The 20,000-nt window shown below is 36.8% G+C and overlaps 1 protein-coding gene across 2 annotated transcripts in view; it reads right to left on the reverse strand.

The window, feature by feature from the left end:
* Positions 1–5,211: 5,211 nt before the first annotated feature.
* LOC144973602 (F-box and WD repeat domain containing protein 10B-like) overlaps positions 5,212–20,000 on the reverse strand; it is a 37,658-nt gene continuing 22,869 nt past the window's right edge. Inside the window, exons 4-11 of one of the 2 annotated variants that reach the window (XR_013645590.1) lie at positions 18,486–18,721; positions 18,009–18,212; positions 15,724–15,845; positions 15,009–15,157; positions 12,823–12,965; positions 10,799–10,957; positions 7,933–10,217; positions 5,212–7,867 (exon numbers count right to left, since the gene is read on the reverse strand). Coding sequence is in view for 1 of the 2 variants with exons in the window: in XM_078916247.1 (XP_078772373.1) it covers positions 8,531–10,217; positions 10,799–10,957; positions 12,823–12,965; positions 15,009–15,157; positions 15,724–15,845; positions 18,009–18,212; positions 18,486–18,721 (2,700 nt within the window). In the remaining variant the exon portion in view is untranslated. Of the gene's footprint in view, positions 10,218–10,798; positions 10,958–12,822; positions 12,966–15,008; positions 15,158–15,723; positions 15,846–18,008; positions 18,213–18,485; positions 18,722–20,000 lie in introns of both variants that reach the window. The other variant, XM_078916247.1, reaches the window with a different exon arrangement.

Consider the following 20,000-nt stretch of genomic DNA (forward strand, 5'->3'; position numbering starts at 1 on the left):
TTTAATTTATTATAATTGCTACATAAATCAATGTAAAATTTTTGTTAAAAATCTATTAGTTATAATTAATAAAATTAAAAAATTATAAAAATTTTATTTTAAAAAGTAAATTAAAGAAAATATGTAGTAAAAACTAAATATATCAAAAAATCAAGGGAGGTAACAAAAACTAGTGTTTCGAGGTGGTGGTTAATTTTTAGAGGGGTGTGGGCCGTAGGATGATACAACACGGCTTATTCATGGACGACTGGTCGACCTAGCGGATAGGAAGGCCAAGGGTTAATTTGATTGTTATCATTATCAAACAGATCAGTGTCGCGTTTCACAATTTATTAAAGTAGGAAAAATAACTATTCCCAATTCCTCAGTAAACTCACCAATGTATGGATTAGAGGTGACAAAATAAAGAGAAAAACCAAACTGAAACTGTACCGTGCTCTTGTAAAACCGGTACTTCTGTATAACTGCGGCACTTGGGCGTTGACAAAATCCGAAGAAGAACATCTGGATCCTTCCATCGCACACAGCTAAGAAGGGTACTGGACATCAAATACCCAAAAAAGATCTCAAATGAATCACTCTATAAGATCACAGAAGAAAGACCAATATCCCTTGACATTTTACAACAACGATGGAAACTTTTCGGTCACATACTACGCAGGGACAAAAACATACCAGCTAACCAAGCCATGTCGGGATACTTCCAAAAACACGGGAACCTTTTCAGAGGAAGACCGATCACAACAATCCCTGTGATCCTAAACAAAAACCTTACAACACTTGGACAAAGCATTAGTCTCATAACGGCAGGGGACCTTGAAAATCTGAGAACCCTAGCAGAGGACCGGCAATATTGGAGACACGACCTCACACAGGAAATACTGGAAACAGCCAAGGCGACCCGATCTTTCGGTCGAGACGCGAAAGGCATCTAAGTCAAGTAAGTCAATTCCTGAGATTAAGATGAATTAAATATACAGTGTTTTGCAAGGTGTTTTGCTAAAATGTTTTTATTGGATCTAGGGCGCTTGTCACACTTAGGGCCTGTATGTATGTAAAATAGAGAAAATGGGATGGTTCATTTTAAATTTACAATTAAATGAACCGAGAAAAGGTAAGGAAAAGGAGATTGATCCAAACTATAAACGTTCATTGTTACACATATTTTTGTGTGTTGGTCCGTAATACTTCAGGATGGCAATGTTGTGAGCTTCTAAGTCAAGCGCATACTATATATACATCTTTAAAATTTAACCACACAAAAATAGATAGAACGAATTTGACGTCACTCAGGTCTTTGTTATTGGGTTTTTGTTATTATTATATTATTATTATTATTATTATTATTATTATTATTATTATTATTATTATTATTATTATTATTATTATTATTATATTATTATTATTATTATTATTATTATTATTATTATTTTATCTTATTTCATTTTTTTTTCTTGCCATCCATGCTTATGAGTAATTCTCACTAAACTGTTTTAACCAGACTTTAAACGTTCAAGGTTACACATAGTTTTGTATTTTGGTCCGTTATATTTCTGGATGGCAATATTGTGAGTTTCTTAGCCAAGCTTACAGTATTTATAAACACTTGTTCTCAGACACTTCGTGTAAATCAGTAAAAAAAAACCCACAACAAACGATAAAAAAAACAACAACAAACAGACCGTAACCAACCACCACCACCCCCCCCCCCCCAAAAAAAAAAAAGAAATAAACAAAAGCAACCCAAACCAAACAACAACAACAAAAAAAGAACAAACCCAAAAAAAAAACAACAAAAAACCAACGAACAAACAAAATATTAAAAAAAAAGACAGACACACACACACATAAAAAAACAAACATTAAAAAACCCCATAAAGTTTGAAACAGTAGGTATATGCATAAGAAGCTAAATGTGTTGTAATTCGTGGTCATAATATTATAATAATATATTATAATTTTGTTTGTCTCACCAACTGTTTTCTCCCACTGTTTGTCGACTGTTTTCAGTCAGTTGAAAATGTGAACATTTGATTCTTTATGGAAACGTTCCTTTCACATTAAAAGCAAAAATCTTTTAAATACCTTTTAAGAATTTAAATCTTCTTTTCCTTCTTTTAAACCTAAAAGTAACTTATGACTTATGAAATAAGAACAAACACATTAACATTTTAACTGCCGGCATCTGGAAAAAAACTCATATCTAAAAATTTGGCCAGAAAACTCGTCTTTCACATATCGATCAATTGACATGAACCTCATCTTGGCAAAAAAAAAAAAAAAAAAAAAAAAAAAAAAAATATATATATATATATATATATATATATATATATATATATATATATATATATATATATATATATATATATATATATATATATATATATATATATATATAACAAAAACAAAATACAAAAAAAAAAAAAAAAATTAAACCTGGGACTTCGCGAAGTCGTAAGTTTGATAGGTCTTTTTTTTTGGTGCCAAAACAAGGGCCATTTAAATTGATCGTTTTTTTTTTTTTGAAGGAAGAGTTTTCTGGCCAATTTTTTTAAATACGAGTTTTTCCATAGGCTGGCAGTTAACTGGTTAAAGGCCACAGTATTTCCACTGATTCGCCATGCTAAATGCGCTTCTCAATATGTACTTTTTCTAGTCCTTCGGCGATCATTTTGAAACCATATTTCCTACACAAACCCCCGTATAAGCGTCCCGTTTTTATTGTGTAGCACTCTTATACTATCCGCCATTGCCTATAGCCAGGTACTCATTCATACCCAGGTCGAGTGGGCAAATAACGGCCTTCATCAAGAAAACAACACCGGGACCAGAATCTTGAAATCATTACAAACCATACAATCTCTATTTAAGCTTGTTTGTTTAAGGATTTTACGGCGCTTGCAACAAATTAAGGTCATATCAGCGCCAGTAAAGGAAGAAAATGGGATAGTAAAAAGTTCCAGAATTACGATTAAAGCGTCCAAGAAAAGGTAAGACAAAGGGGAACTGGTTCAAATAGGAAACAGATGTAGATTCCAAAGCACACCATCAACGTACTTACTTAGTTTGAGATCACCTAAATGTCTCATCCAGACAGAAGCACAGGTCGCCAATAAGAAGAATACACTCAAATGTTTACAAATCATACATAATACGTTTAAAAAAAATTATGCAGTACATAACAGAGAGATGATTTACAAGGAAAAGAATATCATCTCCTAAAACTAACTATACATTTGACTGTTTCCCTCTTAGCCAGGGTACCCGGCCAGGACTAGGGCAAAACCAAGAAATCTCATTCCAAGAAAAAGACAGAAAGCATGTTGGAAACCGGGTACAGGGGAATAGAAGACATAGTAAGTACCCCCCTGCCCACTATGAGAGGTCAGGAACCCCACCCAGTATTTTAAGCTCAAAATCCCTTGACTTTCGTCTCGAGATGAGACATCGTACCACAAAGCGTAGCCATCGTTAACTATAGCCTGACACTAAAGACACCTGGTATAGATAGTATGCAGATGACGTCACTCAGGCCTTTGTTATTGTTTTTGCCATCCGCGTTTGTGAGTTGTTCTCACTAAACTGTATTAACCAGACTATAAAAGTTCATGGTTACACAGAGTTTGTGTGTTGATCCGTTATACTTCCGGATGGCAATGTTGTGAACTCCTTGGCCAAGCGCATTCTATCTATAGATAGTATGCAGATGACGTCACTCAGGTCTTTGTTATTGTTTTTTGACTCCGCGTTTGTGAGTAATGCTCACTGAACTGTATTAACCCGACTATAAACGTTCATGGATACACACAGTTTTGTGTGTTGGTTCGTTATACTTCCGGATGGCAATGTTATGAACTTCTTAGCCAAGCGCATACTATCTATAGGTGTCCTTGCCTGACACTAAGACCGTAGCCATTGTAAAGTGATAGCCTGACACTAACCAAAAAATGACGTCAAAATGCCAGTCTTTTGCCACAAAAAAAAAAAACAAATCGTGAGTTGTATTCAATAGTCCAACCAATGGGGCCACTTGTTTTCAGGAGCAATACTAACGACAACTCACCAGGCGGTGCAAAAACCAAATGACGTCAAAATGCCTGTCTTTTTGGGTTTCAGTGTCAGGCCACAACTTAACGATGGCTACGGTTCTAGTGTCAGGCTATATCATGTTAACGATGGCTACGAACTGAAACCCAAAAAGACTGGCATTTTGACGTCATTATTTGTTTTTTTTGCACCGCCTAGTGAGTTGTCATTAGTAGTGCTCATGGAAACAAGTGGTTGAACTATTGAATACAACTCACGATTTGTTTTCTTTTGTGGCCAAAGACTGGCATTTTGACGTCATTTTTTGGTCAGTGCCAGGCTATAGATAGTATGCGCTTGGCTAAGAAGCTCATAACATTGCCATCCGGAAGTATAACGGACCAACACACAAAACTGTGTGTATCCATGAACGTTTATAGTCAGGTTAATACTGTTCAGTAAGCATTACTCATAAACGCGGATGGCAAAAAACAATAACAACGGCCTGAGTGACGTCATCTAAGAACTATTTATATGTTAACGATGGCTACGCTAAGACCCATAATATTTATTTGACGTCATTTTTAGCTTTGTGAACCGCCAAGTGGGTAGTCTTTAGTGGTGGTCAAAGAAACCAGTGATCCCATTGGTTGAACCGGTGAATACAACCCCAGAAATAGGAGAGCCTATTTCTAGGATACAACTCACGATTTGTTTTCCTTTGTGGCAAAAGACTGGCATTTTGACGTAATTTGTTGGTTTGTGGACCGCCTTGTGGGTTGTCTTTAGTGGTGGTCAAAGAAACAAGTGATCCCATTGGTTGAACCGGTGAATACAACCCCAGAAATAGGAGAGCCTATTTCTAGGATACAACTCACGATTTGTTTTCTTTTGTGGCAAAAGACTGGCATTTTGACGTAATTTGTTGGTTTGTGGACCGCCTTGTGGGTTGTCTTTAGTGGTGGTCAAAGAAACAAGTGATCCCATTGGTTGAACCGGTGAATACAACTCACGATTTGTTTTCTTTTGTGGCCAAAGACTTGTTTTTTGACGTCATTTGTTGGTCAGTGTCAGGCTATGAGTTAACGAAGGCCATGCACTAAGCCACCAAAGCCACTTTTTTATTTCTTACTTTTTTTTTTAATTTGGCTGCAAATAATAAATTAAAAAAAAGTAAAAAACAACTTTGTTTTTCTTAATAGTCTTTATATCATTAAAAGAAAAGATAAACAATTCAATGAATAACTTACAAGAATTTTCTTTGCTCCATAGCATTCAATCATTAACATAATACATCAGAGATCATCAACTTAACAAGCAAGTAATACAAACAATAAATAATGACATGAGGATAAAACTGGCACATTGTAAGATTATATTAGGTGTTAATGGATAGAACATTATGCTAAATCAGTTGTTTATTTTTTAATTCTACAGTTTAGAAAAACAAACGAAAAAAAAAAAAAAACTGTAATAAAAATCTAGCCCAACATTCCATCAGACTGCTGTATCAACATGGATGCTCACTCCTCATATTTACCTCAACATTAAAAAGAAAGAGAAAAAAAAAAAAAAGATTAATCAACAATTATACAAAACAAAACACAACACAATCTAAAAAACGACAACAAAAGAAACAACACAAAACAAAAACAACAACAATAATAAATCAAACTTTAAAAAAAACAACAAAACACCAAAAAAAAAAAAAAAAACAAACAAACAAGCAAACAAAAAAAAAACAAAACCAAAACAAAACAACAACAACAAAAAAAAAACAAAACAAACATAACATACTAAATCTGACAGTACATATCTCGACACCTTAATCACAGGAACACTTCTTACTACGTAATCTACAATGTATAATAGTAAATTTGACCTGCACAGCACAGCACTTTACCCCGCCCACAAAGGCGTTACCTAAGCGCTAGACAATACAACTAGATGGGAAGAACTGACATAATATATTTGGCAAATTCTTATAAATATATTCGATTATATTATAAAAGGATAACTTTTGGCTCATTGTAAACAATTTTTGTCAAAAACAAATTACTTCTTTGATCACTTTTCTTTTTAAAAGGGCCTCTACTACAAAGAGCGCCATCACACAATAGTCATAATACTATCATTATTCTAAAATAAAACCAATAAAAATATCTTCAAACTTCAAAGATAGAAAATAAATCAGCAACAGTAAGAATCGTGAAACTAAAGCAAGCATAATTCCAAAATATCTAGCTATACGAAGATCAATAAAACAACTTGACTTTGGTAAAATTTATATTATACATCTTTCAACATCTCAAAAAATATCACAGAGTTGTTTATTTTACATTAAATTTGACATTGATGTCATTTTGGCATTTTACAACTGGTTGCTTAAGTCATCAGCAGTAACAAGAGGCATCACAATTAAATCCCTGTAAATTAACAGAATTATAACATTTATTTTTTAATATTGCCAGAATAATTTTAACATACGAGAAAGTTTGAATTATCATTATTACAGAGCTACGTGAGTAAAGGTTATTGTCTTAAAAAATGGTGGTGCAAAGTACCTCCTTGTAAATATAACATAATACACACACACACACACACTCTCTCTCTCTCTCTCTCTCTCTCTCTCTCTCTCTCTCTCTCTCTCTCTCTCTCTCTCTCTCAAACAAATGCGAACGAGTCCACATTCGAAACATTCTGACCCATACACATAATATATTTGCATACATATACACACGCGCCAGCTTGCTCACACACACACACACACACACACACACACACACACACACACACATACACATACCTATAGGCATTCTTCACCACCCAGTCCCTATTCTCGCTCTCTATATATCTCATTTTCCCTATCTTTCTCTCTCTCCCTCTTCCCTCTTTCTCTTCTGCACAAATAGCGCGCGAGCGCGCACACACACACACACACACACACACACACACACACATACGCACACATAAAAAACCGCATTATCAAACCATAACAGAGGTCACACTTTCATATAGGTAAGTGCATCAATATGAATAACATTAAAGATTAAATTATATGGCTGACGTAATGTCTTTAAACACCAGTCCTTGCTTATGTTGTATGTATGTATGTATATGAAATAGTCTATACCAACGCGTACTTATGAATTTGCAGGTCTGATAACCCAATTCCGTATGGGCCAATTGGTGTAATAAAAATCTCAACAAAAAAAAAAAAAGAAAAAACGAAAAAAAAAAAAAAGAAAAAAAAAGAAATAAAAACAAAAAACAAAACAAAACAAAAATGACGCAAAGTAGTGTCCATTACAACAATATTAAACAAGGCCCATAAGTGAGTTCGGATGTCAGACCTGCATATATATGTTCACGTCGGCCTATACTATATTTTGGTACTTTACAATAAGTGAAGAAACATAAAATTTATACAAGTAACTTGCATAGGATTTCTTGAAGGAATGTTTAGTTGAATTGTCAAATAAACCAGGAAACAAAAAAAATCAATACTTCCAATTAAAAGTTGTCTACGACTAAGGCGCCGAAACACAAAACATGAAACAATGTAGCATCGACGAGATTCTTATTAGAATTTACATTTGACTTGAATGTTCAAAGATTGTATTGTTTGAGCAAACGACGCATCAGCATCATACGTCAGGTGATTGGTATGACATCAAGATGAAGTAAAACTTGATCTATTTTTTAAAAGCACGGGTCTAGCAAGCCAAGTACGGTGTTTAAAGGGTCCGTAGATTCGTTGCTAACTAAAATGCCGTTGAGAAATGTATCCAAAATATACAATATACCAGTTTTTAAAAAATAACATTTCAGGCTCAAAACCCTTTTCAGAATCCAAAATAAAATAATTCTTTGTTATTGGCTGAAGATGGGTTTTGATCTCAAAACGTTCCGTGTATATTATTATTAATTTTTAAAAATTAAAAATTATGCCTTTTGCGCCACGATATCATAAGATATCGTCGCCTAGGCATTCCACGAAGGAATATTAGATAACTCATCAAATAAGATGTCTGATGTCAACAGGAATCACTCATGTTGTCCTAGTGAGCAAGATATTATTATAATTTTTTTTTAAACGTCGATCTCTTCATTTTTGTACATTTTTTTACAATCCACACCTTCTAGTAGTTCAGTATTCACTTTATCGTGAAGAAAATGTGACAAGAATAACAAGGACCTAAGAGTAATGATTTGTCATCGAACATTAAGTTAACGCTGTTAACAAATAAAATGGTTTGTTCAATTAAATGTTTATGGGTGGAAAATATAGATACGAGTCTATTTTTTTCAAATACAATAATTGAAGGCATTACATTCAATTGGTGTACACAGCATTTCGCTTTACCAATATTGTTCACTTGTCTTGTTACTCTTACAATTTATTGGTGCTCATTAATAAAGGATGTAACAATAAAACAATGAATTTGTTTTGGCTCGTTTGGATATCATGAGGGCATATCATTATACTCAGCTTCAGACCAGTTTATTCTTCCAATTCTGGTGCAGTTGTAGGTCTTTGCAGATTCATTTCACCTCCTTTTCCTTTAGCCATAGTCAACCATGCTGCTTTCTTCTTTTTCTCAAGCACCTTTTGCTCTTTTCGTTTTTGATCATCGTGGAAGCGCCCAATTTGAGCCATGTAGTCTTCTTCTTGCTGATGTGTCCTCAATTCAAACTTGACGTGTTCTCTCATTGGCTGGTTGTACATGCTGACTTTACCTAAAGGTCTCCCATCCGGTCCAAGTTCCATCGGAGCTTGGCGGGTTTTCTTTTGTTCTTTTAATTCAACAGCCTTCTCTCGAACTGCTTTTGAGTACATAAGCATGGGGACGGGCTTGGCATCCATCATACTGCTTGTGACGGGTTGGGAGCGAGGTCTCTGGTTTAAGATACCCGCTCCTGGTAATGACGGAGCGATACTTGCTGGAACAGATTTCACACTCGATGGTCGTATCTTCACAGGGGCTGTGCCTGGTCTAGGAGGTTTGGATGCTATATTATAAGGCGCCATCACCTTATCTGAATTTAATGGTCCTGCAGAAACTGGACGAATTATGCGTCCGCTTGGTACAGTTGTTTTTATTCTTTGGGGATGTAAACTTAATGAGGGTGTATATCTAATCGGAGCTGAGGAACATTGAGTTAAGAAACCCTCTTTAGCAGGGACTGGTGGAGGCTTTGGCTGTTCTTTAGCTTTCACCGATCTCACAGATCGATGGTCTGATACTTCAGATATTGTACCATCCTCTGATTGGAAGATTTCTAAACCAAGTTCTTCAACTGGAATTTTTGTTCGAGGATCAATTCGACTTGGTGACGAATTTGGTCGCTTTCGGAGCGTCGGCTGAATGGGTTTGACATCTTTCATGTTAAATTTAGTATTAAAATTAGTTTCACAGCTAACTAAAGAGTTCTGAATGGTATTGACGGTTAGATATATGAAATCAGGAGGTACAACACTCTCACTCTGCATTCTGATTTGAGATCGCAGGAGAGCTTTCATTTCAGACAATGAAATATCCTTGCCTTTGGGTACCAGTGGCTTATCAAATGCCCATGATATTCTTCTACCTGTATGAGGCATATCTTTACCGGCTTCACTATCATCATCATAATCATGTTGCTGTTGTTCTTTAATGGTGACGCTATGCTGGGAAGGTGCAGATCGAATTCTTGACTTTGATTTCCCTGCTGAATACTGAGACTGGGCTTGCTGAGTCTGCCGTTTGGAAGATAGAATCAGTTGGTCTGAAACACTTCCTCCTTTATATTCCTGTCTGGGAGAATACTCGTCATAGGTTGTAGATGGAGTCCCTTCGCTGTAATATCTCATGCTGCTTTGGACTCGTCTTGCATTCTCCATGCTTCTCAAACTAAGACTCTTGGCGCTGTGTGGTAGCTGTGTCGCCCTGTATTGATGTTGCAGTAAAACTAAAGATGCGTTGCATTCGGGTGGAGGTGAATCGTGATGCACAATTTTGTAATTGGAAGCTCCCGCCTTTTTCATACGCTGTGCTCTGACGTAAGCATAAGGCTGATTTCTGATTGGAGCATCTGTGTAAGAGCCATACTGAACAAGGGGCGGCACTTTGTCTGTCTCGAGAGTGTAATCCCAGGTCACCGGTTCAAAGTTCAAAACCAGTAAGTTGTTGAGTGTATTGACAGTGACTCTGAAAGTGAGAGAGAAAAGTAAAACCAGGAACTAATTTTTGATATATGACACAAATTTTTCATATATATAAAAAGAAAAAAAAAACCATCAACAAACTTTATAAAATATAAGCATTCATACTTGCTCATGTGTATCAAAGAATGTTCTTTTTAATCTGCTTATCTTTTTTCTGAATATTACTCAAATAATTCGTTTCACTAAAGGTTTCAATCGAAGTTGATTAAATTATATTTTTTTATAATCATCTTTCTTCTCCTAAAACATAATAGTGGTGGCCGATAGGACCAAATATCATAAGAATTGTGCAAATGCTGGTAAAAGCATGAAACTTTGAATAATGAAACTTCGTACAATAAAGAAAGATTTTTGATATAGAACCACTCTGAGAGAGTTTCTGGTTAAACACAAGAGCTCGCTGAAAAACGGAAAATGGAACAACATATTTTCATCAGACATCCTTTTCTTGGGCCAGTGTGCTCGTGCCAGATCTATTAAATCTCTTTCGTCTCATCTTGCACTAACTTCCTACAAGTCATGAAAAATATCCGTAAATAGCTCGAGAGTGTCCAGTTGACGTACCTATCTCCAATGGCAAGGACAGAGAGAATGGGGTCACTCCTGCTATTTCCACGCATGATTCTACAACATTGACCAGTAACCATGTTCCAGATACGGAGTCTTCCATCTGCTGATCCAGTGATGACTCGCAGATGGATGAACTCGAGGCACAGTACTTCTCTGTTGGAAGAGAGAGAGAGAGAGAGAGAGAGAGAGAGAGAGAGAGAGAGAGAGAGAGAGAGAGAGAGAGAGAGAGAGAGAAAGAAAGAGAGAAAGAGAGAGAGACAGAGAGAGAGAGAGAGAGAGCGAGAGAGAGAGAGAGAGAGAGAAAGAAAGAGAGAAAGAGAGAGAGACAGAGAGAGAGAGAGAGAGAGAGAGAGAGAGGGAGATACAGAGAGAGAGAGAGAGAAAGAGAGAGAGAAAGAGAGAGAAAGAAAGAGAGAGAGAGAGAGAGAGAGAGAGAGAAAAGAAAGAGAGAAAGAAAGAAAGAAAGAAAGAAAGAGAGAGAGAGAGGGAGAGAGAGAGAGAGAGAGAGAGAGAGAGAGAGAGAGAGAGAGAGAGAGAGAAAGAGAGAGAGAGGGAGAGAAAGAGAGAGAGAGAGAGGGAGAGAGAGAGGGAGGGAGAGAGAGAGAGAGAGAGAGAGAGAGAGAGAGAGAGAGAGAGAGAGAGAGAGAGAGAGAGAGAGAGAGAGAGAGAGAGGAAGGACGTGATTAATTTATAATCATAATCATTCTTCATCAGTAGATAGTGATACCTTAAGAAGAAAAAACAACCACACAATTTGTTACTTTTTTATCATGAATGTGTCAAGGATTCTGGCTGTTGACTTTTTAATCTGCACTTCCTCTTACTAAATGTCTCATGAATCAAACAATAGAGGTCAAACAATATCTCAGGCCACATCTGTTTTAGATTATCTTCACTATAGAGCGCAAACCCAAAACAAAGTTTTGCTCTATGCTACTATGGTTGAGATATCTCAAATTAAATGTGATTATATGAGATGCTTTGATGCCTTGTCCACAATTTGGAACTTTGTCATCCAAGAATTTTAATTGTGCCCCGCCGCGTCAATTTGGTATTGTGTTGGAGTGAATTGGAGGAAGAATATTAATTTTTTTTATAGATAAAAAAAATAATTAAAGTTTGGAATTTTTTTTATTTAAATAAAATAAAATAAATAAATAAATGAATTTAAAAAAAAAAATATATAAATTTCTTGAAGTTAAGAAATGAAACTCTCCTTAATGGAGGCATTCCTTAAAACTCAAATATTGTAAGTTAAGTTTTAACAATCGAGTTAACCAACATGCTCTTCTTGACAAACAACTGTTTTGAGACCTTTGGTCACATTTTTTAAGATGATCAGTGTGGTGTCTTAGATCTGGCCATAAGATGCCTTGTCATGTGACACAGTTGAAGAATTTTGAGAGCGGTTAAAGAATGGGCAGGTGACAGCAATGATAACAACTTTTACTATCATATCGCTGAGTTGTGTTCTTGGGTGGGGCACTATACCCATTATCTCTTTCGAGTCAGATGTGAGTGAGTACAACGTTATAAGTCGTGATCTATATTATTATCATAAGTGTGCTTGGAGAAAATGGCCGTGTGATAGGCATCTTGTACTGCGAGCAATGGAAATTTGGCTACACGAACTTCTGTTGACAAAAAAATAAAGCAATGTGATATTTCAAAAAAATGCATACTAGAAAGATTGTTTACGTTCAAAATATTTTTTTTTCTAAAAAGAATTATTTTTATGTTGATTGACGAATCAACTACAAACCTACGGAACCACTTCAACAAGCAACAACAACACACAACAAACCAAACCCATGTAACACTAACACACAGTTCTGACGATGGCCGGAAGGCCTGAAACATCGATGTAGACTGACTCCAACATCGTGGTAAATATTACAATAATAATTCGCTCCATTGTTACATGTCGAGCACTATTCGCACTATATTTGCATCCAACGTGATTCAATTATATATAAACGATTGTCTAATAGTCATCAAACTATTACAGAAGGACTTACTTCGGATGTCTCAGTGCTGTCAGGCACCGTGAAAACTTCCCCAAGGCACTCCATGTGAGGGCGTAGCCATCTTTGCTGGCGGTGACAATGTGCCATCGGTCAAACTTGATACCCGTCACAGCACCATGGTGACCAGTCAGGACCTAAGACGATGGAGGTGAAATACGAACTCGTAAATAGATAAACTGCATACCCAGTGTTAAAGCATGGTAACGTTATATTATGGTCAATTGGATTCAATAGTCTGATGCCACGCCCGCCCAGCAACGAGCAGGTTGGTTCTAAACAAAGAAAATAGGTACTTTTTATTCTTCATGCTGGCTTGAACTTTTTCACACGTCATCAAATGTATAAAAGTAAAAACATGATCAGATTTATAATGCTTTTCTTCTCTGGATACACTTTTATGTTCGTCGGAGAAGTATTTCATAAGGGTGTCCGCCATTGTTCCGATAGTTTAGAACCAGTTACTAAGTTACTATGCGTCGTTACGAGGGAAGTGATGTCACGAATATTGAAGCCTTTTGTGACTCATTTGTTAAATTAAATTCAGTACTATGTCGGGTAACAAAGGATAATGGATTAAATCTAAGGGCGCTTTCATGTTATCATCATCATCATCATCATCATCATCATCATCATCATCATCATCATCATCATCATCATCATCATCATCACCATCATCATCATCATCATCATCACCATCATTACCATCATCATCATTCATCATTCATCATCATCATCATCATCATCATCATCATCATCATCTATCATCATCATCATCATCATCATCATCATCATCATCATCATCATCATCATCATCATCACTCATCATCATCATCATCATCATCATCATCATCATCATCATCATCATCATCATCATCATCATCATCATCATTATCATTGCCTTTTTCACCCTGGGTCAGGGTATAGGCCACAGACAATCAGCTTCTATCCCTCTCTATCTTGAGCTAATCTTTTTAAAAAAAATATTATCGTTTCATGTCTTATCACTTCTCTGTATACCAGTCTTTAACTCTTCTCCATGTTCCCCGTTTCACTCCCCTTGATCTTGTGCCCCGAGGGTTCCAATCCAATACTTTCGTTGTTCATTTTATATCAATGTACAAAATGCTTTGTTACTGCTAATGAGTTGGATTTTTTTTGTTATTGTTTAGTTAGTTATTGTTTTGTTTTGTTTGGTAAAAATATAAAAAAAGAAGGAAAGAAATGAACTAAAACAATAAAGGAACAAAAAAAATCAAACAAAACGAACAAGTGCCCGTCTAAGATAGTTTTCAGGCCACTTGTCATGTATTCTCATGTCTAAAAACGGTTTATGTTTCCCGGATTACAATAACAATTAAGCTATTTTGTGGAGAGGGGTTAATTGGAAAGACTTTATTATATCATTGTGTGATTTAGAACTATAGATTGGAGGACTATGTTGTATGTTTCACACAAAACGCTCTCTTTCATTTTGACCAGAAATGTGACCCATCGTCTCAAAACGGTATTATGTCAGAATGAACCAGACGTTAAAAAGTCCAATTAAAATTAAACTGATCAAAAATTAGAATTTTTGCTCTTCAGCACTCTAAAGTATGATATTCATTCTCCTCTATAAAACATACAAACTCAACTCAAGTCTGAACTTTCTGGTTATGCATTCAATTGTTAGCATCTTAATCACCCCGACTTAATACCGTTTTGAGGCGAGAGGTCACAAATGGTCATAATTTTTTTAGTCGAATAGAGCTATAAAATTAAGAAAAAGCGTTTAGTAAACCTGGGAAAATAAAGAAAGGTAAAGGATAGGATAAAAAAAAGCTGCAAACAAACCTCAAAAGAACAATTGTGACCCTTCGTCTCGAAGCGGTATTATGTCGGGATGACTTGGGTGCAAAAAATTGAATTTATTGACAAAAACATGAAACTTAGGGTTATTTTCGATTTGTTATGTTAAAGAATGAAGACAATTTCTCACAACGCAAAAGCTCAAAAAATGGTATTTACTATCAATTTAATTCTAATGTCACTTTCGGGGTTCAATTCGTTCCGACATACTACCATTTCGAGACAAAGGGTCACAATTATTTCAATTTTTGTGTGTGGGTTTTTCAGATGGTAAGATTTATCTTCATTGTATACCATAGCTATTTTTATCCCATTAGATTTCCACATACTTTTATAAGATTTCCAGAGGAGAGTTCCCATACTTTGACTTTGCCAGCCTCACAACCAGTTATACAAGTTTCCTCTGACAAAGCAACGGACAGAATTGGGGCTCTGTGTTTGAATGTCTTCTGGCATTTGCCCGTCTCAAGGTTCCAGACTGTGGGAAAACAAAAGGGAACATAAAATGACAATGACGACAATGAATCAACAATGAATGATCAATGATAACGATACTGATGATGACGATGATAATGATGATGCTGTCGCTACTGATGATGATGATAATGCTGCTGCTGCTGCTGCTGCTGCTGCTGATGATGATGATGATGGTGATGATGATGATGATGATGATGATGATGATGATGATGAGGATGTTGATGATGATGATGATGATACTAATATTGAGATGATAATGAGGATGATAATAATAATAATAACAATAATACTGTGATGATGATGATGATGATGATGATGATGATGATGATGATGATGATGATGATGATAATGATGATGTTGATGATGATGATGATGACGATGATGATGATCGTGGTAATGATGATGATGACAATGATAATGGTGACGATGAAGATGATGGTAATGATGATGATGATGATGACGATAATGATGATGATGACGATGATGAAGAAGATGATGATGATGATGATGATGATGATGATGATGATGATGATGATGACGATGAAATCTGTCTAATTCAATTCTTACTTTTACAATGATTATCCTTGGCCCCCGTGGCCACCATGTTACCACAAACAGTAATAATGACGATGGTATCTTGGTGACCTCGTAGGATTTTCAGACACTGACCCGTCTCGGTAGACCAACACCTGAAATCAACCAAGTTTAGTATTAACCCTCTCCTTATCAGCCATTTTCAGGATTTTTCCCAAAACTTCACACCCAAAAATAGATTTTTTAAAATCTCTCAAATACAATAGCAGTAAGTTCTGGCGATAAATAATTTCTTTAGCAAAACATGCTCTACAACACACTGTTCATTTTTTAAAAATGTATGATGTACAAAAGAAATTTGAATAAGAAAAATGTTGGTTGTATCGTTACGAATGTGACGATTTTTCTATAGTTGGTAAGGAGAGGGTTAACCCTTGCAGGGGAAGTGAGACTTTACTCTAACCTAACACCCTATTTTTCACATGTTTTCAGTAAGAATGTAAGATGTAATTGAGACTTCATTGAAGCACGAATTAATTGCATTTTCTACTATTATAGCAAAATAGAAAATAGGAAACATGATTTAGATAGAATATATTATTGCTTTCCCTTCAAAGAATTAATGAAAATATCTATGTGTTCCTAAAGAAATACGCATAGTTTATTGAACTAATAACATTTTACAGGATAACTCTTTGAAAAATATCAGTCGTTATTTTAGCAAAGTGGTAGAAACAATAGCTAGCGTTTTCTTAAAATTCCCAGCAAACCTTTCTCTCACAGCTAGGCTGAGGTAATCTTACAGCTGGACCCCGTGTCTGGCTCCTCGACACAGAAATAACTATATTCTTTGTTTGTGCGGCTATGTGGTCTAGTGGTATGACACTCGCTTTCGGATCAGAAGGTCCTGGGTTCGAGCCTCGCGCTCGGCGCATAGTTGATTCCTTGGAAAAGGCTCTTTACTCACATTCTCTCACCGAACTCAGGTGTAAAATGAGTACCTGGTCGTTAACAGCGTTGTCTTTGTCCGAAAAAGTGTAATATCGCCTAATAGGCGTTATGTCCCATCCTACATGTTAAATGTTGCTGTTGCCAGGGACCCCTTGTAAAGCGCTTTGAGCACATTTAGTGGATATTGCGCTATATAAAAGCTATTTTTTTTCTTTTGTAGATTCTCTATTCTCTTCAGTTCATATCATCAGAGACATGGCCTGGAGAGTCAGCCCACAGACTACTAGGATGTGTTATCTGTGAGTCAGCCTGGCGCTTCTAAGAGCGTTCACCTGGTCTTGAAGAGGATTGTGAGCCTCTATACCCGCTGATACTGAACTTAACTTTATAGAACTATGTGCATTGTTCGGTCCACCTACAAGGATTTTTTTCCAGTCATGTAGTCGATACCCCGCCCTCAAACACACACACACACACACACACACACACACACACACACACGAACACACACACATACAAACACTTACACACACATGCACACTCACGCGCAAACTTATCAAGTGGGAAAAGACAAGCAAAGAATTGCCGCTAAAAACAGAAGAAGAACTGAATTATTTCATTCAAGCGTATCGTGGACGCTGCCCCATAATCCAGCAGTCATGACGATACCCTGGCGTGCCTCCTACCTGGACCTGAAGTGGTATCGGAACACCAAAACAGGATAAAAGATCGAAAGGACCAAAACACTCCAAGAATGCAGGAAATGAGTTCTCGTTTTTATTTTTGTTTTTTAAGAGAAGCATTTTTGATTTTCGTCAAGCTATGAAGAAGATCATAATTTATTGGCAACCAACTTACTAGGAATGGTCTAAAACAGATTAGCCTGAGTAGAGTATACAAGATTCGTTCACTTCTATACGTCGCACGGATAAGTGCCGGCCGACACAGTGTAGTTGATAGGCTTTCTATAAGAAGACCCATTACCTACAAATGAGAGTGCGGCTATGTGGTCTAGTGGTATGACATTCGCTTTCGGATCGGAAGGTCCTGGGTTCGAGCCTCGCGCTCGGCGCATAGTTGCGTCCTTGGAAAAGGCTCTTTACTCACATTCTCTCACCGTACTCAGGTGTAAAATGAGTACCTGGCCGTTAACAGCGTTGTCTTTGTCCGAAAAATTGTAATATCGCCTAACAGGCGTTATGTCCCGTCCTACATGTTAAATGTTGCTGTTGACCAGGGACCTCTTGTAAAGCGCTTTGAGCACGTTTCTGATCCGAAAGTCAAATTAAAAAACCCCCAGAAAATCATTTTTTTAAAAAGAACTGCAAACTGCATGCATATGCTTCATGCAATCCTCATGAACTGACCTGACACTCGTGTCGTAGCTTCCACTGAGCACCATGCCTCTGTCCTTGAGTAGATAGACACATCGAATGGATCCTGCATGACCTGTGATGACGGGACCCGTCTCCTTGCCAGAATCACAGTCCATGAACCGGACCTTCCTGTCCTTGGATCCCAAGGCTATCAGATTACTTCCGTCGGTGTGCATCACTCGGTGGACGTCTTCCCTGAAAAAATTGGAGAGGAACGATTTTAAAAAACATCAATCTCACACGACATGATGTGAAGTGTACAAAAAAAAAAAAGAAAATAATTTTTACAAATCATAGAAGACCACCAAAGGCGACAGAAATACCTGTCTCTGCAGTATAATAATACAATATATTGTGTACATTAAAAGTTACACGACAAGGATGCCATTGGTGTTGCCTCTAATACCAATGCTGACGTTAACGACGATGATAATAAAATAAACAGTATATACAACACGTATTACTTACGCATCCACCACAACCATGACGTTGTAAGCACCACAATACACGTTCCTCTCCTCCATGATGACCTTTTTTGTGCTGACCCCACTGAAGGCCGTGTCAAAGTTGATCTCGCTCTTGAAGGTCGTCTTGATGACATCGTCTTGTGTGTAAATGACCTCGTGGGTACCAAGTTCAAGGTTAGGAACAAGCACATCGATGTCATTGGCGTAGACAGGGTTGGCACCCTGGGCAGCAGCTCCCTGAGAGAAGAAAAGAAACAGAAAGTAGGAAAGTGTTTCATGTCATCATCCTTCGTGGCTTGTGCTTATGAGCACGTTGCCGGTCAGCTGTCTCCACGAATCACGATCCTCTGCGGTGCGCATGAAATCTGTGTTGCTTTTTAAGTCATACATTAAGTGTTTCATACAATTCACTCTTTGTGCTGCACACCTCACAGGAGGCTCCATGTGTGGGAACCTGATTGTCCATAAAACTCTAAAATAGTTATCACATATAGGTAGCTTACGCAGGATTATATAAAGTCAACACTTTCATTTTTATAACATATTATAGTGAAGATACAAGGTAGTTTCGAAATGTACTGAGATTTTAAGTATCTAGAAATTAAATAATATTTTCTTTGTAAGGAAAATGTAGCCATTGTGAGATATAGCTAGCAAGGCAGCGAGGCCCTCTTGGCCAATGACTCCATTTTCCATGCCAAATTTAGTTTTAACAGAAGAACTTATACTATTCATCGACAATTTGGAGCTGACTGCTGGAAGATACCATTTAAATTTTCTCATCAGGATGATAATATGAATATTTTAAAGACATATAGCTTTAAACCTCAGCGGAAGGTCTCAAATGTCATTAAACTCTGATGTAAATGCTATGAAATATATAATAAATTTCATCTTTGCAACGTATGATTGGGAGAAGCATACCAACAATCATAGGCCCTTTTTCACGATATGACTCATTTCAAATTGGTCACGCTTTATTCATCCAAGTCATTCCTGATTTTTTGTTGCCATCACAGTACAAGTAGTAGTAGTAGTAGTAGTAGTAGTAGTAGTAGTAGTAGTAGTAGTAGTAGTAGTAGTAGTAGTAGTAGTAGTAGTAGTAGCAATAGTAGAAGTAGTAGTAGTAGAAGAAGAAGAAGAGGAAGAAATAGAATTTTACAAATAGTCTCTTAAGTCTAAATAATCCTCGATCACCGCTCCCCCCCCCCCCCCCCCCCCCCCCCCCCCCCCCCTCCCCCACTAGCCCAATATCCGTGCCAGAATCAGATTGGAAATCGTTATTAAGCTTTTTATCTTCATTGACATATCTTACTAATTCCTGTACAGCTTGCCACGATACGTACTTATTGTTATAGATAAACTACCAGAGGGGACGTGTTCACATACGCTGTGCATAAGGTATTTTAGTCGTACTGAAACCTTTTATTTGGGAACTTTGGTATCGTTTATTGAGGAACCGGAGAATGGACTTTTAAGAGGTTGCATCCATTAGACAATTACATGAATAGGTAGT

This window comes from Berghia stephanieae, chromosome 5, assembly GCF_034508935.2.
Source record: "Berghia stephanieae isolate SIO BIC M18660-M18661 chromosome 5, UCSD_Bste_1.3, whole genome shotgun sequence".
NCBI classification, from domain to species: domain Eukaryota; kingdom Metazoa; phylum Mollusca; class Gastropoda; order Nudibranchia; family Aeolidiidae; genus Berghia; species Berghia stephanieae.